General features: G+C 40.2%; 2 protein-coding genes across 2 annotated transcripts in view; both read left to right on the top strand.

Annotated features, from left to right (window-relative positions):
- The window catches only part of ntn4 (netrin 4), a 35,939-nt gene extending 30,726 nt beyond the window's left edge, over window positions 1–5,213 (top strand). Inside the window, exons 8-10 of the mRNA XM_087786538.1 lie at window positions 1,692–1,760; window positions 3,071–3,247; window positions 4,475–5,213. Coding sequence (XP_087642664.1) covers window positions 1,692–1,760; window positions 3,071–3,247; window positions 4,475–4,614 — 386 coding nt within the window. The 3' untranslated portion in view covers window positions 4,615–5,213. The remainder of the gene's footprint in view (window positions 1–1,691; window positions 1,761–3,070; window positions 3,248–4,474) is intronic.
- A 14,197-nt stretch (window positions 5,214–19,410) lies between these two features.
- usp44 (ubiquitin specific peptidase 44) lies at window positions 19,411–27,932 on the top strand. The gene is made up of 6 exons (XM_087786535.1): window positions 19,411–19,843; window positions 21,505–23,180; window positions 24,185–24,383; window positions 25,146–25,254; window positions 25,317–25,561; window positions 26,999–27,932. The coding sequence occupies exons 2-6, from the start codon at window positions 21,510–21,512 to the stop codon at window positions 27,121–27,123; spliced, it is 2,349 nt and encodes a 782-aa protein (XP_087642661.1). The 5' UTR covers window positions 19,411–19,843; window positions 21,505–21,509; the 3' UTR covers window positions 27,124–27,932.
- The last annotated feature ends 22 nt before the right edge of the window (window positions 27,933–27,954 follow it).

The following is a 27,954-nucleotide window of genomic DNA, read 5'->3' as shown; positions in this document are numbered from 1 at the left end:
TTTTTGTCTGTATCTGTGTCTTAATTGGGTGTCTATATGTCTATGTTTTTGTGTATGTATATGTGTGTATACAGCATGTGTGTGTTTGTAGATGTGTTTTTGTGTGTGTTTAGATGTGTGTTTGTGCTTGCACGTGTAAATGTGAGTGTGTGTGTATATTTGTGGGTGTGCGTTTGTCTTTGTGGGTGCGTGTCTGTGTTTTTCGGCACGTGTGTATTTGCATGTTTGTGTATGTGTCTGTGTTTGCATGTGTATACGTGAGTATATGTGTGTGTGTGTGTTTAGGTGTGTGTGTCTGTTTTTGTCTTTGCGTGTCTGTGTTTTTGTGTAAGTGTATTTGTGTGTGTGATGTGATTGTGTCTTTTTGTTTTTCTGAGTGTGTATTTGCATGTGTTTGTGAATTGTGTGTACATGTGTATAGGTGGGTTTGTGTGGATGTGTGTGTTAGTGTATATATTCGTGTGATTGTTCATTTATGTGAGTGCATGTCTGTGTTTTTCTGTGTGTGTGTGTATTTGCATGTTTGTGTATGTGTTTGTGTGTAAAGGTGTGTTTGCATGTGTGTATATGTGTTTGTGTCTGTGCTTTTCTGTGTGTATTTGCATGTTTGTGTATGTGTTTGTGTGTAAAGGCGTGTTTGCATGTGTGTATATGTGTTTGTGTCTGTGCTTTTCTGTGTGTATTTGCATGTTTGTGTATGTGTTTGTGTGTAAAGGCGTGTTTGTATATGTGTATGTGTTTGTGTCTGTGCTTTTCTGTGTGTATTTGCATGTTTGTGTATTTGTTTGTGTGTAAAGGCGTGTTTGTATATGTGTATATGTGTTTGTGTCTGTGCTTTTCTGTGTGTATTTGCATGTTTGTGTATTTGTTTGTGTGTAAAGGCGTGTTTGTATATGTGTATATGTGTTTGTGTCTGTGCTTTTCTGTGTGTATTTGCATGTTTGTGTATGTGTTTGTGTGTAAATGTGTGTTTGTATATGTGTATATGGGTTTGTGTCTGTTTTTCTGTCTGTGTTTTTGCATGTGTGTTTGTTAGTTGTGTGTGTGAGCACCTGGGTCTGTATGTGTGTGCGCGTGTGTCTATATGTGCACCTGTGTGTGTGTCTGTGTGTCTATGTATGTTTGTGTGTATGTGCCCACTTGTTTATATGTGTCTATGCATGTATAATGTGTGAGCATTTGTGTGTATGCGTGTCTATGAGCACACCTGTGTGCGTGTGTCTGCGTTTCTATCTGTGCAGGTGTGTGTTTGTCAGCTGTGTGTGTGTGCACCTGTGTGTTTGTTGTGGTTTCACTCTCCTCCACAGTCCAGTGACCAGCGTTAATGGTTAAGTAATGAATGTCATGATAGTGCCTTAAAAGGACATGGAACAAAAGTGTGTGTGTGTCTGTCTGTGTGTGCCTGTGTGTGTGTGTGTGTGTGGACAGTACCAAGTGTCCATTCACTGAGACCCCCCACCTCCACCGGTATGCATCCGCAGCTTTCATAGACACATTCCTTCTCCTGAAACACTGTTCATGCATTCTTTGAACGCCACATACAGTATATGAGACCACACACACACACACACACACACACACACACACACACACACACACACACACGCACACACACACACACCTTCACACACAGACACACACACACTTGGTTGTGTTCCAAACATTAATCTGCTACTGTATTCTCCCCGCAGAGAAGTGCGAGTGCAAAGAACAAGCTCTGACCAACAGCAAACTCTTCTGCACCATGAACTATGCATACGGTAAATATTTCAAACCTGACGGTTTATTCATCGACATATTTCACATCAGTGCAGCTCGTAAAACTTTTCAAGTGTTTCCACACTTGCCTCACTCTTGTTTCAAGTCGAATGTGTTTGATGTTTTCATGCCATTTTTTTTTTTTGTTTTACTGTTGCCTTATGTGGACATTTTATAAAAAAAACTTCTTGTCTTGCATAGTTTTATTTTGAAGTTAAAAATTCTATCAAGTTGTTGTTAGCTTAGGCTAACTAGCCTGTTAGCATTCATATTTAACAGCTGCTGAAGTAGTTGCAGTTAAAGTAGTCGAGGTGCTGATACCGTTCCGCTGATTCACGGCAATAAACGGAGCACGAATCTATCACGATGCTTTCAGATGAAACTGAAACTTGTTTAGGTTCGACCTCTGATCTCTGACGCTGTGAATGGCCATAACGACTTGTAAATGAATTAATTAAACGTGCTGACTGTGCACTTTGGTTAGGTGTACAGGGGTTGTAACTATGTCATCATTTTGCTTCTAGTTTTTCAGTCTATCAGCTATTTACCGGTGAAAACCCATATTAAAACTCAGACTCAAGGCCCGAACACATTTGTTTAGAGGCCTTCGGGTCACCTTGACCCTGAGATAACACAAGAGTAAAGAGTTTTGTCCCCTTGTGTGAATTTTTTTTTTTTTTACTTACTTAAGATGTCAGTTCATAAATAAGCTATAGAAAAGATATTGTGGTATAGAGGGGTAGCAATACGATATATTGTGATACTGTAGTAACAAGGATATATTTGTAGTATTGTCGAGTACTTGACTCTGGTTTTGCAGAATCTTCAGACCACATGACTCTTGACGAAGTCGTAACTGCTTTCATTTGTATTGAAACCAAAATATGTCCAAACATCAGCTTTAAAAACAGCTGGAGTCAACTGTATCCTCTCGTCCTCAGTCATCACTGTTACTTTGCGTGATTTCATCGTTCCTTTAGGACCTACTGACTGCTCTAGTGGCCAGATGTTTAATTGCAAGACAAAAATGAACAAACATTGCTAATATTCGATGTTAATTGTACATTACACACTTAATTGAAATATAAACCATAAAATAACTATAATTAAAGAATATAATTTGGTTTATAAAAATCATATTTGCTTCCTTGTGTGATTCAGTTTGACCCCCCTGTCCTGAAGCATCAAAGAAAAAAAGCCTCGACATCAAAATCTAAAACTGTCAATCACGTTCAAAAACATTGATGGCTTAGGTACCAAAGAGGCTTCTAGGGCGAACGGATCTCACTGACGGTCTGGGATCTCCCCGCAGTTCTGAAGGTGAAGGTGCTCTCGGCGCACGACAAAGGCTCCCATGCTGAGGTGCAGGTCAAAGTTCAGAAGGTTCTGAACCAGAACACAAAGATGAAGATACAGCGGAGTCGAGTCACCACCCTTTATCCAGAGTCCTGGACGGCACGAGGCTGCACGTGTCCCATCCTGAACCCGGGTGAGACTTCTTAGTGCTCTTGCAGTTTTATACCAGCATAAGAAGCTACAGAACATACACGACGATAGAAACCCAAAGATTACAATCGAACATAAACAAATAAAACATGTTTTCATTTCTTTCATGGAGATCTTTTGATATTTCCAAGTGGCTACATTTGATCATGAAAGAAGCTGGATGATTTTTAAGTGAAATAATTGAACGTAAAAGAAAAATGCTGAAGTAACAAATACAAATGTATTTATTTATATATAAATAATAACATAACATATGTCGTTTGTCAAAAAAGGCCAATTAGGTCCTAAAATAAAGACTTTTTGAAAACAAATGGGGATTTATAAATTAAAAGAAATGTTAAGCAATGTATTTACAGCAGGTTTGGTTAAACATTATTAATTTTATACTTATAATATATATTTATTCATTATTATAGAGTTTCACTCTGACCTCAAGAGGGTTGTATAAAGGCTGGAAAGGTTTTTAGTATCAGTTCACATTTTTTTTGATTTGTCATGTTCCAGATTGGAGATACATTTAGAATTAGATTTAGACTTTATTAATCCCTCTGGAGATCTCCTTCAGGAAATTAGGATCCAGTTCACAGCAAGTTTCATAAAAACAGAACAAAGAACAAGTGCAAACAAAATATCTAAGTGCAAGTATAAAGAACATAGATTATAAATAAAGAACATAGATCAAAAGGAAATAACTAAAGGAAAAAGGATACAAAGACTAAAATAGAATAGAATAACATCATACTTTCACTCGGCTCCTGCCCCCAAATTCAGAATCATACAATCTAATAACACTAGGAATGAATGAGTCCCTGAGTCTATTAGGGTTGCATCTGGGATTTCTGTGCATTAACTTCAGACCCCAGTACAGATTGAAGTACTTTTTTTTAGAAGTGATTTAAGAGACGGCTAGAAGTCATTTTGTGGCCAGCAACTAGTTATGTGTTAGTAAGGCTTCATGAAACAGTTGATGAGGTATCATGATACAGTGACCACTAGATGTCACTCTCATTGTTATAATAAAGCCAGATTTAATTTAATTGGAAGATCATAGTCAAATATTTAAAAGTTTAAATACAGAGTTCGATACTGTATCATGATACATCATCAGCTGTTTCATGAAGCCTCATCGACACATCACTAATCCTGCTTGGTGTGAACGTCCTTTGCTCTGCTGACTGAGCTGAGAGTGATCATACGAATCTCCCCGCAGGCGTCGAGTACATCGTGGCCGGGCACACGGATCGCAAACAGAGTCGTCTCATCGTCAACATGAAGAGCTTCGTTAAACCCTGGAAAGCCAGTTTGGGTCGCAAAGTTCTGACGCTGCTCAAGAAAGACTGTAACTGGTAGAGCGGCGCCCGGGAGGAGCGGCGGACGCGTCGGACAAGGAGAGACTTTTCTGGAACTTCAGAAACCCACGTGTCGGCGCCTCCTTCAGGCGTGGAATCCTAAGTAGCATTCCGGGGATTGATTGGAACTCTCTGCAGTGTCGAACACTCGCTTTCGCTTCAGATCCACTTTTTGAGGGATGTGAGTTCAACTTCCTCTTCGCAGCACTTTAGCCCCAAGATGGACTGAGGGAACAGGGACGTGAGAAAAGAGAGGAAGAGTTATTGCACACGCCCGGTGGATCTCTGTGTCTGGTGTGGACACACACACGAAACCATGAGTGATGCTCTTACAAGCCATAAAAAAAGTGGGTCCATGTGTGTCTGTGCAGGGGGGGGGGGGTGTCACTCCGAACATGAATGTATTTGAGTGTGTGTGTGTGTGTGTGTGTTGAAAGGAGCAAATGTTAGTCGTCGTGAGCACAGATTAGATCGCGGGAACTCTCGTCATGACGTAGTCAAGATTCATGGTTTTTACACTCCACCTCTCTGGTTCTTCCTTCGTCGTGCTCGTGTACAGTGTTATTGTAAATAACTCTATAAATATTATTGTCATCCATCTCTCTGTGTGTAATGTGTCGTCATCGCCACCGGGGGGGTTTGAACCCACGATGGTCGCCGGTGAGCTAACCATCCCTTCAGGTTCTACCTGGTTCTTCTTTGTTGGTTTGTTATTTCACATCTTTCTATTGGTTTGATGCCGAGAACAAACAGTCTAGTCCAAGACAATAAAACACATTTTTGCAGCAATAAGAAAACAAAATATTCTTTAAAAGACTTTTGAATTTCATTCAGTTTGTATTGCGGGACGAGAAATAAATATTATATATATAGAAATATATATATAGTATTTTACAAGTATTTTACAAAGGTATGCCACAAACTTTTCTTTATTGTCCACAAATGTATGATGACATACGATGTAAATAATTTCAATTTTCAAAAGATGAACCGTCTGAGTTGACTTCCTTACAGGTATTTTTTAATTACATTCTGCCATTGATTTCATCGATCATCTTTCTTTAAGAAAAAAAAAAAGGAACAGATGATTACATTTTAAAATTAAAAATAATCTAAAAATTCGTTTGAATTGTATTTACCAGTGATTTGGGGTTGATGAAGCCTCATGAAACAGCTGATGAGGTATCATGATGCAGTGTCTTCATTTTAACCATTATGTCAGGGTCAAGGTGACACGAAGACCCGAAAAAAGAATGTTTGTGGGGTCCCATGTGCTGTCTCTGGGTCAAGGTCAACACAAGAGATACCACAAACACATTTGTTTTCCAGGTCTTTGGGTCACTTTGACCCTGAGATAACACAAGGGTTAAAGGCCACATCATGTAGTTCTGAGTCAAAGATTATAAAACTGAGAGTGACATCTAGTGGTATTTCAAAATGAAGACACTGTATCATGAAGCCTCATCAACACATCACTAGCTTTAAGTCACACTTTATTACATATATCTATCCATTTATTTAAAGGTTATGATGGTTCATAATCATGTATGCCAACTTATAATAATATTTATAAAATATTATATGTAGTGAATGTTAAGAGCTTAAAGTACAAATCAACAGAATAAATTGTATTTACAAAACAGTGTTTCCAATTTTCAAAAGCTCTTAACATCCTCAACTTAAACCCTTTTATTAATCTTGAAAGTGTTACCTTGCTGTCATCCAAGTGTGTGTGTTGTGCAAGCGAGTTATGTAAATCTACTGCCGCCAGTCAAGTTCATTGCTATCAGCAATGATTCATTTAAAGCTGAAAAGATTTAAAAATCAACTGAATCATATATAATTATCAGCTTTTTCTGAGCTTAAAGACAGACGGTTGCAGATGACAGCGTAACCTCCTTGGCATGGGTAATAACTGGAAAAGCATCACTGTCCACTGCGGGTTTTGATGGAGGTCTAAAACTGTGAGAACTTTCCATCTTCTCTTGGGCCTCGGACAGAGACAAACACCAGCTCTCTGCTCCTGATGCAGCCTTGAAATTCTTCACATCCATCCGACCAAAATATCCTTATCACGCTTTCTCACAAACACACGCCTGCTTCTCGCCGTGCGCCCCTTCAGATGAAGTCATCTCCTGCCCCCCCCCCCCCGACGTTCACACCGAGCCTCAGAATCTAGACCACAACGGAGAAGCTGGACCGGCGACGCTCGGCAATGTTTGGGTTTTCGCTGGACTCCGGCTCTCAGGCCCCTTTTTTTTTCCGATGACGTGGTCGACCGGGAGGTGTGGACACATTCCTGGCACGTCAGGCTGCCGCGGCAGGCCGGGTCAAAGGTCGCCCACCTGTCTCACTAGACGGTCTGGAGGTTTTTCTCCACGGCTCACGCCACATGTCCGTGTTCAGAAAACGCCAATTATGGAGCCGTGGCGGGAAAGATCGTCTGCTTCCGACGTCCTTTTGCTCGTCTGTTTCCAGACGGCAGGGGTGAGCGGGTTCATCCCGGGAGGAGGAATGTGGCCCTGGATGTAGTCGTGACCTTTAAATCAAAAACACCTGCTGTACACCAACATTCAAACGTATTTTACATAGTTTATTCAACGATGAGTAAATCATTCTCAACAAAACCGTCTGGCCCGTTGGAAACGGAAACTTTTTTTTATGACAAACTTTGTCCCAAATCCTGCACTTCTGCACTTACACTTAGTACCGTGAGTGCACAAGTGCGTCCCAATGAGCAGTGTGCGATGTAGTGCGTAATTGGCGCACTCAAACAGTTAGAAAATTGAGTGTGGATCAATGTATACTTTTCACCCTCAACGGCCGCCATCTTAGTGACTTAGACGATGCTAAGCTAAAGCTACATCACTGACGATGCATCTTCGGAGCAGATACCGGCCTAAATGTCTGAGAAAATTTAAACAGTTTTAACCACAAAACAACACAAAAATAAAAATAACACAGTGAAACACAACCTAATAACTTGTTTCAATGATGAAAAGTTGTCAAGTGGCGACGATAGTGTTTCAACGATTGGTTGCGATCAGCGTTAAAAAGTAGTAGAAGAAGAAGCTGTCGAGTCATTTCCAAGTGTGTAGCAGCAGAGTTTGATTTCAGACAGTACTACCGTTTCCAAATGTGCGCACTGCACAAGTATGTGTACTGTCTTAAGGTGTACTGTAAACTAGTGCACTCGGAGAAGTGCGCGATTTGGGACACAGTCCTGATCCCCTAAATACAAGAGAACATTTCATTAATTCAATTAATTTCAGCTGTCAAGACATTGAAAAAAAAGGAAATTTAACTTCGAAAAGGTTGTTTTTTTTTCAATTAAAAATATTAATTTGACATAAAAAGATTGAATATAAGCTAAAAGTTTATTCATGTATTGCTTTGAACATACTTGATGTATCCTTGTTGCATCTCATTGATCCAGCTCATGAATATCCAAAGGGTTCCAAAGCGAGTGTGTCATGTGGACTGAGTAGACTTTTGGTCAAACTTCCTTAAACTCTACTTAGTTCAGTTGCCATAACATTCTTGATGTAGTTCTGTTCATTCTGCTGTGTTTGAGTGTTGCTTGTAACATTCAGTGTCCATCATATTTACTACTGACTTGAAGATGTGATAAACACTTGTGTTATCTTGGGGTCAAGGTGACCCGAAGGCCCCGAACACATTTGTTTAGAGGCCTTGACCCTGAGATAACACAAGAGTAAAGAGTTTTGTCCCCTTGTTTTTTGTGAAAATGAAAATGAAATATAAAATTCACTTCTACCACCTTAGCAGGGTCACAGGAGGGCTGGAGTCCATCCCAGCTACATAGGGTGAGAGGCCTGGGACTGTAAAAAAAATGGTTATTGAATTCATCAGATTAAGCTGGGAAAACAGATTTTACAAAAAGACAACTTGCAAACAGTAAAATAAGAAAATTGGATAAAATCCATTAAAATAATCACCATTTGATATATTTTTACGGCCCTAATAATAAAACTGATTCATCTGAGTTGGAAAAATATTTTCTAGTGTTTAATGTAAAGACATCAGTTTACTCAAGTTACCTTTGTTTCCCTGGAGAAATGTATTTTTCTGCCAAAGTGTTCAAAAGAATCAAGATGAAGTTTTGCTTATTTTCTCTTGGCCTTCGACTCTTCTGGGGAAACTCTGCGGTAACTTCAGTCAGGAACAGAGCCAGGCGCTGAAATCAGGACGTCACCCAAGCTGAACCTCTTTTCCTTCCTCTTCATCAATCATCTCCACAACTTCACCCACAGCAGGACGTCGACTCGATGGAGCTGGACCGAGGGAAGGATCTCCCGCCGAGACAGCTTTGAAGACCAAACAAAAGTTCTACTAAAAAAGTATAAATATAAGAAGGTAATTCATCAACATCCATTTTCTCTCCTGACTTCCTGGTTCAAGAGTTGAAGCTTTTAATCATTTGACACGATAAAAAAAAAACTGAAAAATGTTAAATTGATCACATGAGTGGCCAGATTTGTTGCTCGTTACTGTTTTGAATAAAGTTGTGTTTATTAAAATAAATACATATTGACTTATCTGAAACCTTTTATATCAGCAAAAAAAGTGTATAAATCCTCAACAAAATAATGGTTTCTGAAATTAATTTTAGATCTTTTTATTTAGTGTGTTTTCAAATAAAACATTTAATGTGTTTGGTAAATAAAGCTGTAGTAAATATAGTTGTGATTGGTTGGCTGGGCGGCAAAGCGCCATGAGATCAGGTTGATTTCACCATTTCTGAGAGTGTTGTTGACAAGGATGACTCCTCAGATGCAATGTTGAGCTTGAAGTCCCCATAAAAAAAATGACTTTGTCTCTTTGACTGGACTGAAGGCAGTGAGTTTTCAATCTACTTGTCGTTGTGGTTTCTTGTGCTCGCAACAGCCCGATTGTCGTTGAGGCAAGATAAAGAACGCGCTACAGAAACTCAAAACCCCGGACATTTAAGGGGTTTAAGAAACTTCCTACGGCCAGGGCGGACAGCCCCCAAATAGCACATGTTCTGGTATAAGCAGACACATGGTCACGCTATTATACAGAGAAGTGAGACTGATTTTAATAGAGACTAAAACTATCGGCTATGATGTGCGGCCGAGTGTGTATTTGCAAGAATCTGGCGATATGATACGTGCCATGATTCAGGAGCGACGAAAAGATATATTGTGATACTGTAGTAACGAACCAAAACATGTACAAACATCAGCTATAAAAGCCGCTGCAGTCGAGTGTATCCTCTCGTCCCCAGTCATTGCCGGGATCTTACGGGATTTCATTGTTCCTTTAGGACCCGCTGACTGCTCTAGTGGCCAGATGTTTAATTGCAACACACAGATGAACAAACTTTGCTAATATCTGCATGTTAACTGTACATTTTATATACACCATAATCGAAATATAAAGCATAAAATAACTATAATTAAATAATAAAATGTGTGATTTAGTTTGTCCCCCCCTGTCCTTAAGCATCAAATAAATCAAGACTTGGCCATCCAGTGGCTGGGAGTTTAATTGAGACACAAAAATGAACAAATGCAGTGAATATTTGTATGTTAATTTTAAGAATATATATACAATATATATAACGTTATTGGAATATAAACTATAAAACAACTATGACAAAAAAGAAAATATGATTTGAAAGCAAAAAATAAATAAATCGATACAGTTCTTTTTAATATCAACACAGTATCGTGAATAAAAGAACGATTGCGATATATATATCAGTGCGTCAATATTTTCTCACACTCCGTAGTAACCGTGTATCAGTGGTTAAAAAAAAAGAAAAGCGGGTCGAATCACGGAACATGTTTTCCGATAACCAGTTTGAAAACTGAGACGACTGGAAATGTTTTTCCACATCAGCACATCTGTACGGGAGAGTTGACGTTGTGGGAAACTGTCCTTGAGGAGCAGACACAACACAGAGACACTAACAAAAATCCACTACTGGATCTCTCTCTCTCTCTCTCTCTCTCTCTCTCCCTCTCTCACTCTCTCTCTCTCTCGGTTCATTGTCTGACTGGCCATTCTCAGCCCGTGATGGAGACGTCCTGTGTATGGGGGGGTGTCGCCTGGTGTGGGAACCTCGTTGATGAATGAGTGTTTTTGGCATGGTCTCGCATTAGCATGGTTTTTTGCCGCGGTATAGTTCGTACGTGTGTTATTGTAGTGATGCATGCGAGTGTGTGTGTGTGCGGCCCGTACGCTCGACAATGCCTCGCTTGTTTGCGGCTATAGAATGGAGTTATGGCCTTTTGTCCCCGTCTACATTCTTGCGTCGCCATCGGCCCTGGAGAGCATGGCAGCTCCCGCAGGCCGCGGGACAATAACCCCCCCCCCCCCCCCCCCCCCCAAACCTCCCCCCCCCACCCCCTGGACCACCTTCCTCCTCTATGCTAGGAGTCACAATAACCCCTCAATCGCTAGCGCCCAGTTCCCCCGAGGCCGATGCCCAGAAGGTCCCGAAGAGGGCAGCGAGTAAAAAAAGAAAAAGAAAAAGGAAATATGTAGCGAGGGGATTTCTTTCCACAGGTCAGAGGAAGTGTGTGTGGGATAAGTGTGTCATGTGGTCAGAATTATCCCATCAGCTGGGACTCGCCGGCGGAGGAAATGAGAAGATTGGGGCATAAGGAACATAATTCCAGCGCCTAAAAATATCCAAGTCACGCTTCGTCCGCCGAAACGAGACAAGCTCTTTTGGTAACACTTAATTACACACCAGAAAAAGAAAACACACACACACACACACACCGGCATCAGGAATGTATTTTTCTCGGCGAGGAGCATCAGAAGCAAGCCAGAACACGGGGAGGCGACTGTTGACACAGCGACGCCGATACAGACTCTGATTATTTTACAAAGCATCGCAAAAAACAGCGACCGTGTCATCGTTGACCAAGGTCGACGACCTTCAGGGTCTTGGCTGATACCATGGTCTAGCACCTGGCCACTAGGTGTCACTGGCCACTTTCGAACTCGTGGCCCCCGGGGTGGGGGGGGGGGGCAATCAAGCCCGCCAAGTCATTTTATGTGGATCAATATTCATGTTGATATTGTGACATTAATAGATGTCAGTGTGTAAGATAAGATAAAAAAAAATAGCTTATCAATGTCAACAATAGTTCAGAGACTTCCAATAACAGTAAAACTGATGCCAATATTTTTGTTGGGTTTTTGATAAAGGAGGACAAACACAGAGAAAATGTAATTATTTTGAAGAATAAAAATACAAACAATATTGGACAAATACTTTCTGATAAATGTACATATTGTTTGGCCCTCAAAATAAGACTGATTGAGGTTTTTGTTGACCAATCAGTTGTGGTCTCTGAATGATGGCGTAATGAGTTTTCCATCCAAGGAATTTTGACGCTGGAAATACTTCTACAGAACATTAATACTAAAATATCTTAAAATAGTGTGTGGTTTGTGCCTCAGTAAACCTTCCTCTGACAAACTCACAGACAGTATATACAGATTTAAGGAAAACAATTCAAACATTATTGATCCAAATTGAAACACAGCCACCCTTGGATTACATTGTTTGGTTATTTAGTAACAGTTTAATATGTTGAGATTCATGCCCTTAATGTATGAAACTTCAGATGAAAATGACTTTATCTATGATATTAAATGTGTTGGAATTATACTTAAATATTCAGTTTAAAATGGTATAATGTCATCAAGTTTTTCCTGTTTAACTTAAAATCCACATACAGTACATTAGAAGGGAATTAACCTCCGTGTCGTACAACTTTTTAATTCTGAGACGTACCTTTATGACGCATCGAAACAGAAGATTCATTTATTCGCGAGCGGTTCAGATTAAAGTAGAGAATTATAGACACATGCCGAGGCGTGTGAGGGTTCGAACCACTATTATTAGCTTTGAAAAATGAAGAAGCAAAATCGGCAGCGATCGTTTCACTGTGTGTGCAGGAAAGCAATAGAACAACCTTACGAGTGAGAGTTGTGTTTTTTTTGGACCATGACGGTGTTACTCGTGTTCAGTTAAAACGAGTCATTCTTCTGTCTTGATCCCTAGAGAACCACGGTTTGAGCCCTGAAAGCTCTTCTTAAGCCACAAAGGTGACATCGATCTACGGGCCGGTGACTCCACAGAAAACACTGTCCAAACAGAAACGACTCCACGCGGCACTGGAGAACTTTCTGAACCGCGCAATAAGAAGTTAATAGTGTATTTTCGGAGGTGTGATGTAAGAAAGAGTGAAAAAGTGAAATGAACTGTACGGCTGTCCAGATCGGACAGTTTTTTGTGTTTTAAAAGCAAAACTCTAAATTTTAAATTCACATGGAAACTTAAAATGTATAGTTTTAAAAGGCTAAATATACTCTAATATTGATCAATTTTGTTTGCAAAGATTTGAATTTGGTTGCAGTTTTTGCATTTTTCATTTGGCCCTAAATGTAGTGGTGGAGTCATGGCCAGTATTTGGGGAAAAACGTGGGCAAGATAGTAACGTTCATTAGCTTAACATTCGCTACATGAACAGAAGAACAAATTGAGATTAAAACAAAGATCCACTTGTTAAGTAAAACGTCAATTTCGGGTCCAACAGGCAACACAAAGGTCCCCCCGAGAGGTCATTCAAATTCATAATTTTTACTTTCACGTCACTTTTTCTGAAAATAAACCCCCTGCTAGTCAAGAAGGTCTCAAAGCGTTTAACTCAACTTGTTTGTTTTTATGTTTTTTCCAAAGTTGTAATTTTAGCCTGTTTAGGTTCATCTTATTACTTTATTTAAATACGTTCTTTACGTTTGCCTGATGGTCCCTAACAACGGCCATTGTATAAAAAAGTGGCCCCTGGAGAAATGTAATTGCCAAGCACTGCCTCTAGGTGAAGACAAGAAGCAGAAACCAACGTGGCACTGATAATAAATAAAAAAGTTGGGAAATGATGCAAGATTTCATTGAATCAGTAGCTCAGAGCCAAAGATTATTAAGCAGAGAGCGACATCTAGTGGTCTTTAAAAATGAAGACACTGTATCATGATACGTCATCAACTGTTTCATGAAGCCTCACCAACACATCACTAGAGAATGGCCTCATTAAACCTCAAAGAATCAAGACTGACAGCAAAAAAAAAGCTGCAATTTCCATTCAAACGGATGTGTCTTCCAGCTGGACAAGGATTGAAAACACATCAACATGACTCTTAAAAAAATGTTTCAACCAAAGTGCTGGAAAGTTATAAAATGACCACCTATGAGTCCAGATGTGAATCCCATCCACCGCTTTTTAGGACAGATCATAAATAAAGGAGCGAGTTCCTGAGGAAACCTGGAGCCGCAAAATCCTAGTGATCCAACGTTCCATTGACTTAACGGCGCCAATAATGTTTTTCCAGGTATTTTTAACATCCTTTAAAGTTGAACTTCAATGATTTATTCCTCCATTTTAACTCCTGGCAGGTCGTGCTGCACTTTTTCTTCAGTTGTTGTGTTTTTCAGTTTGCGTTTCTGAACGAGTCCTGGTGCTGGTGGTGAGATGCCTTCAGGTTCCTGCCGCCTGGCGATAGAAGAAAACACACCGGTTCAATCTGATGTCGTGTTTGTCTTGTCCTGTCACGCTAAGCAGACATTTTTTTGCAATGTTGTCTCAGACGTAAACAAGCCTGATGCCAGCGCAGGGACCTGCCAGACATCATCTGTTTGGATCAGAACGTATTATGAGCTCAGGAAAGTACCGCATACTGCAGCTTGCTTACACTAGTTTGGGGTCAAACTGGCCCTCGAAACAATGTTTGGATTGTGTGACGAGGGAGGTTCCTGTGGAAATACTTCTTGTACTTATTGTCTTGTGGGTTTTTAATGAATTCAAATTCAGTTTAAATTAGATTGGAATCGATGAGGGAACCTGAAATCCCGAAAACAAATGTGTTTGTGGTATCCCATGTGTTCTCTGTGGGTTAAGTTGACCTGAAGACCCGAAAACAAATGTGTTTGTGGTATCCCTTGTGTTGCATGTGGGTTAAGTTGACCCGAAGTCCCGAAAACAAATGTGTTTGTGGTATCCCATGTGTTGTCTGTGGGTTAAGTGGACCCGAAGTCCTGAAAACAAATGTGTTTGTGGTATCCCTTGTGTTGAATGTGGGTTAAGTTGACACAAAGTCCCAAAAACAAATGTGTTTGTGGTATCCCTTGTGTTGAATGTGGGTTAAGTTGACACGAAGTCCCAAAAACAAATGTGTTTGTGGTATCCCGTGTGTTGTCTGTGGGTTAAGTGGACCCGAAGTCCTGAAAACAAATGTGTTTGTGGTATCCCTTGGGTTGTCTGTGGGTTAAGTTGACCCGAAGTCCCGAAAACAAATGTGTTTGTGGTATCCCATGTGTTGTCTGGGGGTTAAGTTGACCAGAAGTCCTGAAAATAAATGTGTTTGCTGTATCCCTTGTGTTGTCTCTGGGTTAAGTTGACCCGAAGTCCCGAAAACAAATGTGTTTGTGGTATCCCTTGTGTTATCTGTGGGTTTAATTGACCCGAAGTCCCGAAAATGTGTTTGTGGTATCCCTTGTGTTGTCTCTGGGTTAAGTTGACCTGAAGTCCCGAAAACAAATGTGTTTGTGGTATCCCTTGTGTTGTCTCTGGGACAAGGTGACCCGAAGTCCCGGAAACAAATGTGTCTGTGGTATCCCTTGTGTTGTCTGTGGGTTAAGTTGACCCGAAGTCCCAAAAACAAATGTGTTTGTGGTATCCCTTGTGTTTTGAATGAATTAAGTTGACCCGAAGTCCCGAAAACAAATGTGTCTGTGGTATCCCTTGTGTTGTCTCTGGGTCGAGGTGAACGACCTCCCTGGCTTCCATAAATACATATGCAGTGGTGGTTTTATCAAGTTTATCTTCAAAATGCATACGATTTCTAGATATTTTATACTTTATATACTGTATATGATGGCATCGGGACACATATATTTAATGCATTTTTAATGGATTTTATGCATTGCATTTTGAAAAAAAAGGTTCATTTTGAGAAACATAGAGGAATAAAGTGAACTTGAAAAGAATGTGATAAAATTTAACATGTAAAAAGAAAGATATTAACAACTAAACTGGAAAATATTTGTTATATATTTACTAATGAACTCATGTTGATTTTTTTCTTCTGTTAAATACAGAGGGAGAAATTTAATGAAAAAGTAGAAATGAGAATTAGATTATTTTTAATCGCAGTATATATAATATTTATTAGACTTTGACTGTATAAATAATAGAAAAAGTGCTGTTCACTTTGCTCAGGTCTTACATATTGTAATCACTTCATAATTTATCTTAAAATTTTTTGGGTGTAATAAATGTTAATTGAAGCCCCGAAGCAGCGAAGTCCTGGTGGGTTCAGCTATTCTAACAACGTGTGTGTGTGTGAGCAGCAGACTGGAGGGAAAACGTGGGCATGTGCGAACACGAAGGTGGTGGAGGCCCCGGAGGACAGGCAGTGAGAAAAACATTAGAGGTCGATTCACAGGCATCACATGGTACATGGACGCATACCTCTTTCTCCAAGTCACTCAAAAAAACAACACCCCCTCCTTTCAATCACACACACCCAGACCCGTGGTCCTGATCATCATCTTCCACGACTTGCTTAAGCAGGATCGTGTCGATGAAACCGAGACTCGAGGCGTCGTTACCTCAGCGAGCATGAACGCCTCCTGTTCTTCAGCCCCGACAACAACTCCGCACGGACACACCCCTGCATAGTTTAACTGTTATACTGATGCTCTGATGATTATGTTATTTGTGTTGCTATGGTTGGTTTGGTTACCTCGTGTTGTTGTACGAAAACACTGATAGGATCGTCGGTGAGTGCCTCCAGCCCGTATTGACCAGCATCCTCGGCTGCACCTGAGCTCCGGCGACGGCCCCCGGGGAAAAATACCTGCGTAACCTTCAGGCACCCCCCGAAAAAAAACACAAACTTTGACAGTGTTTTTCATGATCGCGGGTTCACTCCAGAGGTGGTTGTTGTACCCTGTTGATACGCCTGATCGCTGTCAGGTTCGGTGTCGGAGTAGAGAACACATCACAGCACGTTTGAGTTCTGCCTTACACTCATGTGTGAAAAACACATGATCACATTGCTTTTTCTCTTTGATTATTTGATGATTTTCAAGCCGTAACATTATGACCACCACTTGATGACCCTTGCTGTGTCTCAAATCGCATACTACTCTTAGTATACTAGAAGTTAGTATGCCTCAGGATAGTGTACATACTAACTAGTACGCAAATTCTCCACAGATAGTATGTCTCAAATCAAACACTGCTGCTACACACTAACCGGAAATCACATGACAGCTTCTTCTTCTACTTCTATTTAACGATGGTTGCAACCAGCTGTTGGAACGCTATCGACACCTGCTGGCAGCACGTTTTGCAACTTTTGAAAAAGAAATAAAGAAAAAATATGAGAATCGAAATATTTGCGAGATATTTAAGCTGGTATCAGCACCGAAGACGTGTCATCCTTCTAATGCTGCTGAAAATGCACTTGTAAGTATATGCATATATATGCATATATATGATGTAACTTCCGTTTAAATCGTCATTAAGATGGAGCTTTTTAGGGTAGATAGTGTCCATCGAACCATGCTCAGTTTTGTGGGCGTTTTAGTACGACAATTTAGTGTGCATGGCGCACTAAATTTCTCATACTAAGAATTGAGACACACTAACGCACTAAAAATACTAACTTTGAGTACGCTAGTATGCGATTTGAGACACAGCACTCGTCTGCGTCTTCTTCTTCACCTCCTTCTGATCATTTATCTGCCAGAATTACTCCAAATTCTCAACTCGCTTGAACTTTATACACATTACGAATAAAAGTTGTAGTTCACGCACAATTTAAATGTCCCTAATTTTCTACTCAACCTCATGTCGATTTAGGGTTGGGGTTATTCTTAGAGTAATCTGTTCCTTTTTAGAGTTAAAGACAAAAATGTTTGTTCATTTTAATGTAGCGACTGGTATTGATGGACTGATGAAGCTTCATGAAACAGTGTCATTATTTTTAGAGTCCACTAGATGGCGGTCTCTGCACTATTTTCCTCTATTTCGAACAACTCTTCTAATGAAACATAATTTTTAAACTAATGGCGCCACCTACTGACCTCTAAACAACATGACACTGTTTCATGAAGCTTCATCAGCACATCACTAGTGACTGGAGCTCAGTTGTCTTCCTCTTTATCTTCTTCCAAAAAGACACACTTGAAAACATTCAAATACCTCGGTACTGCTCGTCTGTAATGTTTATCTTGTATTGAAGCCTCGACAAAAAAAATTGTTACTGAAAAAATGAGACAAGTCTATATTTTAGCCTTGTTTTGAGCAGACGCTGCCAGGCCAGCAGTCTAAATCTTGAGCACTGAGGACAGATGTCAGGCAGAAACTGATGGACTGATACATTTTCGCTACAAACATCCTCAAATTATACAGACTTTTAAAAGTTGTTTTTCTGAAAATTCCTCATTTCAACGCTTAAATACAAAATGGATATACGTGTTTGCCTATAAACTCTACAAAGGAACAGATTACTTAAAATAATCGCAACCCTCAGTTGACATGAGGGCAAGTAGAAAACAATTTAATACATTTTTGACTTTAATGATTATTTGCACCTAGATATTTTCACTTTTGTTGATTTTATTTATTCATTATGTTAAGTAAAACCATCAAACCAGTCAAGCTTCTGCAGCTATAATTGTTATGAAATATAATCATTTCTATTCTATTAATAAGTTGTTTAAGTTCTTGGTTTTCGCACACAATATATTGGGGGAAAATCTACTCCTCCTTTGGGAGGTTTTCTGTACATGTAAAACTATAGGAGGAGACCACAGGGCGGACCCAGGAAAGAGAGTCTAGGCTTAGCAAAGAGGAAAAGAGACAAAGAGTACGGATGATAAAGCGAGATAGAGAAGTCTAGACCTCTCGGCTGTTTCCCCTGCAACTTCACCTTAGATAAGTGGTGAATTATGGATGGACTGTGCTTTGTATAATATTTATAAGCTTGTATTTATAATATTTATAGCTTTTTAAATGATTTATAGCAGGAAGCTTTTACAGAGACAAATAATAAAAAAAAATGTAATACTGTCCAGGCATTGTTACAACTGTGGATATTCTAATTTATATCATTGTAACTGATTAATCATTTAATTTTCTACACTTTATTAGGATTTATTCATTTTAAAATTTCTCATTGGGATTTAATATAACAATTATAATTTATGAGAACATACATTCATTGTTTGTTTGTTAAATTAATGTTATTCAAATGTGCACTTTTTATTCTTAGATTTTAGGCAAAACATTACAATAATTAACAATAATGGAAATAAACTTTGAAAGTGAAGTGAGGTGTTTGTTGTTGTTTGTTGGTGAAACTAATATGGCACTAAAATATAACGGGACAACGACTTTGTGGTTCAAGTACAACTTTTAACACGCGTTTTATGATGAAGCCTAAAAGACTATATTTTTGGATATCATTATTTTTTAGCATGGACATATTCACCACTAATTTTACTTTCTTAACTGAAGAGAAATATATTTTTTTGTCTAATAATAAGATTGTTCTATAAAGATTTGGGAGATTTGTGTTTTGCTCTAAATGTGGTCGTACGGTCCTGGTGAACTTGAATATCCATAAAGTCGTTTTCAAATAACATAATTTTGTATCATCATTATTATTAGGTAGTACTATTGTTCTCTATATTATTATTGTTTTTGAGAAAAGTGGATTTAAAATTAGACAATGCTGCTCTCTACTGGTGAAATTTATTTAATGCTGGAAACAAGTTATTTCCCTTATTTGACGTAATAATCAAAAAACAAAACACGTATGATCGAGAACACAACACAACATTGAACCAAAATTAAGAGCACGTGTTTAATTCCTGTTGTGTTTATTTCTGAAAACTTCTAGTTGTATTGAATAATAATAAACTTAATAAAAATATATTAAGATTACGCAAACACAATTAAAGACATTAAGAATGCCAAAACATTAAAAAAAAAAAAAAAAAAGTCAATTTATCTTCCTCCTCAACAACAACAACACCGTGACGTCACGCGGACGCGCTCTAGGGGTTCATCACCCATTCACCACGCGACAGGGACGGACAAGATGGCGGCCAGTGTAGGTACACAAGAGTCACATCGTGAAGAAGAGGAGCCTCGGTAAGAGCGTTTCTCCCTCACATTTATCCACCGCTCTTAATCTTTCACGTGATTTTGAGCCATTTTCGTGCTTTCCCTCCCGCACACCAGCCACACCCGGGGAGACGTTTACACCCGCTGCCAGTTTATAAGCATGAACTTTGGATTACAGCACTTTAGCTCGATGCTAACATAGCATGCTAGGCTACATGTAGCCGCAGTGGGTTACGATTAGCGTGAAGGTATTAATATCATTCTTGTAAACAAGTACAAGCAGCAGGAATTGATACACAGAACCCGACATGAAGAATGTTGTAGTATTTAGTTTTTCTTCATATACCGGGTGTTCGTTGTATCAGTTACACGTTTGTTACCTGATAAAAACCAATGTTGAGCACTTGTTTAAGTAGTTTTTGAATCATGTTCTGATAGAATATGTTAAGATGGGAAAAAAGTTGTGTTGACAGTGTGTTGTCATCTCTAGACAAATATCAGAGTTGTATCTGTGATGTGTGTTTTATTTGTGCGTGTCATAGAAAAGGACACAGAAGGTGAAGCGCGAAACGATAGCGACAACACTTGCGTAGGAATGATTGACTTTTTTTTTCCTTTTACAGCCTCACTTTTCTGGACATTTATTTTTTACAAATGTGATCTTATGTCATAGTTCGACGAGCTACAGGGTCGGTTTGTTTGTTCGAAACAGCACCTGAATGTGGCTTTTGCGCTCAAAAACTGGAACAAAACACGCCTTAAATCAAATTTGACTTAAACTTTAATGATGACAAAATTGTATGTCAAAAATATCTGATGATTGTGTTTATTTAAAAAATATATTTCTAGATTGACTTACAATAACAACAGTGGAACTTAAGGAAACCTTTACATGGTTACAGCTGATGCATGTTGTGGTTCCACATGTAGCAACTTCCGAAAGAGACTTTTGCTTCGGGCAACATAGGCAGTGAATTCAATGATATTTGACTGTCTTACCAACATTTTATCTTCATGAAAGCAGCACCAGATGTAGGAGACGGTGTGTGAAAAGAGATTTTACTAAACCGTACTTTCATCAATAGGTGTTTTTTTGTTTGTTTGTTTTTTTCATTTGGTTTGGATTGTTGAGTTGGTCTTAAATGTAAATTCAAATAGTATTTTATGTCTTGCATTTAACTTTTCTTAACATATAGGTTAAAAAATTAAGGTTTAAAGAACTACCCAGGTAATTGTAGGGCTGTTTCTTAATGAGACAGTTTATTTTATTTTATTTTTACGCGATCATGAGGATCATATCAGTGTTTTTATTAAGCTGATGTCAAAATAATTCTTTCTGGATGTTAATGTAATGCGATGATAACACCGTCTACAAGAGTGCTTTGTTATATATACTATCTTTTATCGGAAGTGCTGTTCAATCAATGACATGACCCTCCCGGGAGTTTATGAATACTCGCAGACGTTCATAATCTTATCTCAATAGATTTACCGCACATGGACTGTTGGAAATGTTTGACTAGAATTCTCGCTGTTCATCTTTAACCGTGTTTTTGTTTCTCTAATTGTATTTTTGTTAGATGATCCTCATGAAAAGGATTTGTGCCTGACAGCACACGCCGAGGTCACGACTAGACGTCACTGGTGGGCCGGTTATTAACCAGGTGCTCTCTTTTGTTTCCCTCTAGACAACATGCCATGGGAGGTTCGCGTTTCTCAGCTCATCAAGGTTCCCATGGTGCATCTACACAGGTGTAAAAGGCCAACGGGCTACGACACACGGGGTCAGTTACTGACCGACAGACACAGCCGGCCGGCCGCTCTTGGCAGGCGGGCTCGTGTCATGGACAGGTGTAAGCATGTGGGGCGGCTGCGACTCGCCCCGGATCACTCCATCCTCAACCCGCAGAAATGGCACTGCGTGGACTGCAACACCACGGAATCCATATGGGCCTGTCTGGGCTGTGCGCACGTGGCGTGCGGGCGCTACATCGAGGAGCACGCCCTCAAGCACTTCCAGCAGCAGGGACACCCCCTGGCGATCGAGGTCAACGAACTTTACGTCTTCTGCTACCTGTGCGACGACTACGTCCTGAACGACAACGCCACCGGAGACCTCAAGCTGCTGCGCAGCACGCTCAGCGCCATCCAGAGTCAGCGCTACGAGGTCACGACCCGCAGCGGACGCACCCTCCGATCCACCAGCGCCGCCGTCGACTCCCTGATGCCGTCCGGCGCTCAAGAGCTGCAGCTGAAGGACGAGGACCGCATGTTCACCGCGCTTTGGCACCGGCGGCGAGCGCTGATGGGTCGGGTTTTCCGCTTCTGGTTCGGACTGACGGAATGCGGGAAGAGGAGGGCGGATGAAGAGAGGCGTAGCGAGGAAGAGGAGGAGCAGAAGAGACAGGCCAGGGAGAGGAGGAAAGCTCAGAAGAGACAGTTGCAGGAGGAGCTGGACAACACTCCCGTCAGGAAGAGTCGACGCCTGCAGCGGAAGTCGAGACAAGCACCAGCAGTCGCCGCGAGTCCCGTTATCAAACCTAAAACCCACGTGCCTTCTTCGCTAAATTTAAGGACTCGAAGCCGTCCCACACCCAAAAAGACTGTGACCAGGAAAAAATCTCAAGCTCCCCAAAAGAAACAGAGCCGATCTTCTGTCCATAGATCCGCGAGTAAATCCACAGTCACTCCCAGTCGCTCTCAAACGTCCAGTCGTCGCAGACCCAACACCAGCGAAGGCGGGTCACCGTTTAAACGCCGGCCCACGGTGACCCCTGGCGTGACGGGCCTGAGAAATCTGGGCAACACTTGTTATATGAACTCGATACTCCAGGTTCTGAGCCACCTTCATGTTTTCAGGGAGTGCTTTCTGCGCCTGGACCTGACCCACGTTCTAGAGCTCCTGGCCTCTGCCGTCCACGGACAAATGACGGCAAAAGCGCTGTCGCAGGTGAACCTGCTCCACAGGAAAGGGATGCACGCCACCTCGGGTTCCGGGGCCGGTTTAAGCGGCGGCTCCTCTCGGGGCCGCAACATGGAACTCATCCAGCCCAAAGAGCCGAGCTCCAAACACATCTCCCTCTGTCACGAGCTGCACACCTTGTTCCAGGTCATGTGGTCCGGGAAGTGGGCGCTGGTGTCGCCCTTCGCCATGCTTCACTCCGTGTGGCAGCTCATCCCGGCTTTCCGGGGCTACGCTCAGCAGGACGCTCAGGAGTTCCTGTGTGAGCTTCTGGACAAGGTCCAGCACGAACTGGAGAGCACCGGGACTCACAACAGCAGCGTGGGGGTCCCAGAGAAGAGACTGATCAGACAAGTGCTCGGTGTGGTCAACAACATCTTCCACGGTCAGCTGCTCAGCCAGGTGCGTGCAGTTATTCATTTCTTCTTCCAAATATTAAGATACGATTCATCTAATGACTCAAGAGATGACTAAGAATTCTGAGAGGTTCACGTCATATATTGTGATAGTCGAAGTAAAATAACAAATAAATGAAGCTGTGAATAAGAAACAGTTGAAAAAAATATTAAAATACTGAAATAATGAGGAAAACATTGATTTAGGTTTTTTTTATTTAACTTGAAATGTATTTAAATATTCAATAATATCTGTGAAATCATCAATATCATGAGCTATGGGATGTATGTCTATATACATATATATATGTTTTTTGAGGGACGAGCAATACTTTTTTTATTTTTAAATAAGCCATAAGTTACAAAAAACATCTACAAAACAAAAAGAGATCTGTGGAGTGACTCATAATATAGTGAAAAAAGTAATGAGTAAGTGAAGAAAAACTATTGGGTAACACAAACCAATAGCATTCTTATTTATTGTTAATTTTGTTGACATTTTTCCTGTATATCTTTTTTGTTTGTTTCAATTAAGAAGCAGTATTTTAAGTGAACCTTAACATTAGAAAAATATTATAATAAAGGTCTCATGCTAGTAATGATGAATAAACGGCAAATATACTGTTTATACACAAAACAATCTTATGATAAACGAGCATCTTATTCAATCTAATGTGTTTCCAACAACTTCAACTGTCACAAAACTAATTATATACTTTGTTTTCTAAAATGTCGAGTATTTTTTTGAGAAGAAAACTCTTATAGAGATGGATCTTAATTGTTTTCTCCTGTTCATTTCTTAAAGTTTTCATAAAAGGCTCCTGTCAAGAACAATTATGTTCAGCGTATATTGATTTAAAGAATGTTTTCTGCCCACATTATGTTTGAAATACATCCTGACTTCATGATTGTTTAACTCCATATTAGTAAGAAACCCACGGTGGCTTTAGATCTGGATCAATGTCATGTTTCCAAACATTCCTGTGACCTGCTCACATGTCTCCCCTTCAGGTGACTTGTCTGGCCTGCGAACATCGCTCCAACACCGTGGAACCGTTCTGGGATCTGTCTCTGGAGTTTCCTGAGCGCTACCACAGCAACAGCAGGGAGTCGGCGGCCCAGGCCTCCTGCCACCTGACCGAGATGTTGGCCAAGTTCACGGAGACGGAAGCACTGGAGGGAAACATCTACGCCTGTGACCAGTGCAACTGTGAGAACACACACATTAAAATCTGTGTTACTCACTTGGATTTGTTACTTTGATAGTGATGGACTGACAACGCTTCATGAAGCCTCACTTTCAGAGCTCCTTGGTTGGCACTGTTGCTTTAAAAACAATGGAGGATTTGTTGAAATATTGGCTCAAGGTCAAGAGTAAAGAGCAGCCTCTGAAAATGAGGCTTCATGAAGCCACCAACCATGTTTGAAGTAGAGTGTGTATTGGCCAGAATCTGGTAAATGTATCACAATACGATACATTGTGATACTGTAGGACTAAGGATATGTTTGTAGTATTGTCAAGTACGAGTCAACTGTATCCTCTTGTCCTGAGTCATCGCTGTGATCTGGCAGGAATTATTTACTCCTTTAAACACACAGGATGTAATGACTGCTGCTATCAAGTGGCCGGAAGTTTAATTTAAAAGCTAAACAAACGCTCGCTATATCTGTATTTTAATTATAAATGCAAAAACAATGCATTATTTTATTTGACAAACACTTTATTGAAATATAAATCATAAAATAACTATGATGAAAAATAAAATATGTATTATATTTGAAAGCCTTTTTTCAAATATCAATACAGTGCTGTTGAATATCCATATGTTATTGTGAAAAGAATATTGTGATATTTGAGTGTATCCATATTTTCTTACACTCCTAGTTTGTTGTGAGGATTATTCCCACAATGCAGCGTGGTGCTGTCTGTCTTTGTCTTGAAGAAAGGTGTTGATAAAGTTGTCGTCCACAGCGATACGGCGGCGAAGCGCGTCCAAACACAGCGTCCTGACCGAGGCGCAGAAGCGGCTGATGATCCACAGACTCCCTCAGGTTCTGCGGCTGCACCTCAAACGTTTCAGGTACGAATCCCTCGCACGCGACCCAGAGAACTGGAGGAGCCTGACGACTGGTGTGTGTTCAGGTGGTCGGGGAGGAACCACCGGGAGAAGATCGGGGTCCACGTCTCCTTCGACCAGCTTCTCGACATGGAGCCCTACTGCAGCCTGGAGCCCTCGCCGAGCACCACGTCCTGCTCCAGTCCCAGCAGCCCCAGCAGCCCCCCGAGACCCAAACACTTCCTATACGAACTCTCCGCCGTGGTGATGCATCATGGGAAAGGCTTTGGCTCGGGCCACTACACGTCGTACTGCTACAACAAAGAGGGAGGTGAGTCGTACGAAGATTCTTCGTGGGAGGAAGAAACTTTTCTCTTTTTTTAGTTTTGCAAAATAATCTGAACTAAAAAATAATAAATTGGAAAAACATGTTTTAATTATGTAGAGATAATATGTTGATAGATTTTAAAATGATATGTCATAATTAGGGCTGCACGATATTGGAAATAAGTGCGATATTCGATATTAATGTGATATTTCAAATGTGAGGTAAGGTAAAATTGTTTTTTTTTGTTTTTTTTTAAGGTAAGGTAAAACTTTATTGATCATATACATTGATCATATTGATTATTGATGTGGCCGCGCAGCTGCAGATACTGTAATGGAGGTCCTGCGGTTTAGAGAAGGAAATGGATGCGATATTTCCCTTTCGTTTATTTCCTCGCTTCGGTGCCGACATGATCGGAGAAAAATATCGCATATAGCGCTCAGTTTTGCGGGACTTGCATCGTTTTCCCGTGAAACTGAGCGACATCAGAGAGGAGCTGCCGGCGCGTCGCGATTTCATCGAATCAATAATAAATCCACCTCCTTGTTCACGCACACATAGCTGTTTATAATTGACCTGACGCTAACAACTTAGCTCATTTGTATACAGCGAAGACGGACAGGTTTACACTTGTTTAAAAGTTCACGATCTTATAAAAACTCTGAAAACAACTGAGACGAGGTGAAAAGTTCTTACAATATGTTCCTTTAGCAAAGGAGGTTGAAAAAGATGAGTTACTGGATCACTCTTGTTTGAGTGGATCATAAGTTAGTTTTACTTCCGTGTATATACTGAGCTAAGTCAGCGCTCCAGCAAGATCCGTGGCCATAGCAACCAAGCCTAGTGAGCAGTTCACAGACAGACGGAGACGTAAATGACAACGAGACATAGAAGTACAAATCGCACGGTCAAAGTGCACATTTAGGAAATGCTTAATTGTACAAAAAACCTTGTAAATAATCGCACATGTTTTTGATATGCATATCGCACATGCCAGTATCGCAATATCAATATTTTTTCGATATATCATGCAGGCCTAGTCATCATTTTTATTTTATTTTTAAACTATGTGGAGCTAAAATGTAGACAAAATGACTTTATCTAAATTAATGTTAAACATATTGAAATATAGATTCTCTGTGAAGTTTCCTGCTTTTGCAAAACTACCTTTTGATAAAATATAAAATGTATCATTTTTATTTATATGTGAAGCTAAATTCAGTGAAAATTATTGCAAGTAAACATTTAAATAAAGGAAAGAAAACGTTTTTTTATTTATTTGGGGAAAACTACCCAAATTGTATTATTTTAATTACGTGGAACTTGTATCTAGAGAAAATTAATGCAACTAAAAATATTAAAATCCAGATTCTTGCCCCATTTTCTCCAGTGAACATTATTTGCTAAAAGCAAACGTTTTGTTCCTCATGTGTCCCTCAGGCTTCTGGGTTCACTGTAACGACTCCAAGATGAACGTGTGTTCGGTGGAGGAGGTCTGTCGCGCTCAAGCCTACATCCTCTTCTACACCCAGCGTGCGACTCAGGACAAAGACCGGCCGCTCTGAGACCCTCCCCGCCTCCCCCTCCCCCGCCTGCTCACAACATCAGCATCTTTTAAAAAAGTGTTTTTATAAGAGCTCTATTTTTTTTATAACTATTGCTGAAAAAAGAGGGGGGGGTCGGCCATTTTTGAAAACACTTTGTAAACTCTTTGTACATGTTGTTTATATGTAGTAATTTTAAAGAAAAAGCAGTTCTAATTTGTACAGTTGTATTTGATTGTTGCATCTTTTTTTCTTTTTTTTTCTATTCTGGATTATTGGTTGTTTCAGAGTTTATTTCTTGCAGTCCAGTGGTTAAAATCAAGTGTCAGACCTTCAGTGTTGAGTCGACTTCACACTCGACTTGTTCTCTTGCTGTTCTTTTTATTTTTTTTAGCCAAAGTCTGGGAGAGATTGTTCAAACTTTCCTTTTTTACTCTTGTTCAACCGAGCGCTGCGCCAGAATGTAACGTTTCCGACCAACGCGGTCGATGTGGCCTTTTAGTACGAAGATATATTTTTATGGATCAGTGGAAAAAACCGAACCCAGGTGTTTTTAAATACGCGATGAATGTATTTGGATGTGAACGGCTTAAAAGCAACCAATGATTCTTCCACCAGCTCTTCATGTTCACTGTCATGAGGCGAGACCCTCGTCTACCTTCGGTCCCGGAGACTCGGTCCGAGTACAGCAGCTCAAAGTTTGGTCACTGCATTGTAGTTTCTGTTTGTCAAAATTAAGGAAATTCTACTATGCAAATTGTTACCTCATTTTGTTGTTCCAGAGAAAATTTACCTCAATAAATGAGAATATTTTTTCATTTTTCTACAAATGTTGGTCTCACTCTTTCCCTT

The sequence above is a fragment of the Callionymus lyra genome, chromosome 3 (genome assembly GCF_982586985.1).
Source record: "Callionymus lyra chromosome 3, fCalLyr1.hap1.1, whole genome shotgun sequence".
In the NCBI taxonomy this organism is placed as follows: Eukaryota; Metazoa; Chordata; class Actinopteri; order Syngnathiformes; family Callionymidae; genus Callionymus; species Callionymus lyra.
Note: the sequence above shows the minus strand (reverse complement) of the source record. Positions and strands in the feature narration are given on the sequence as shown.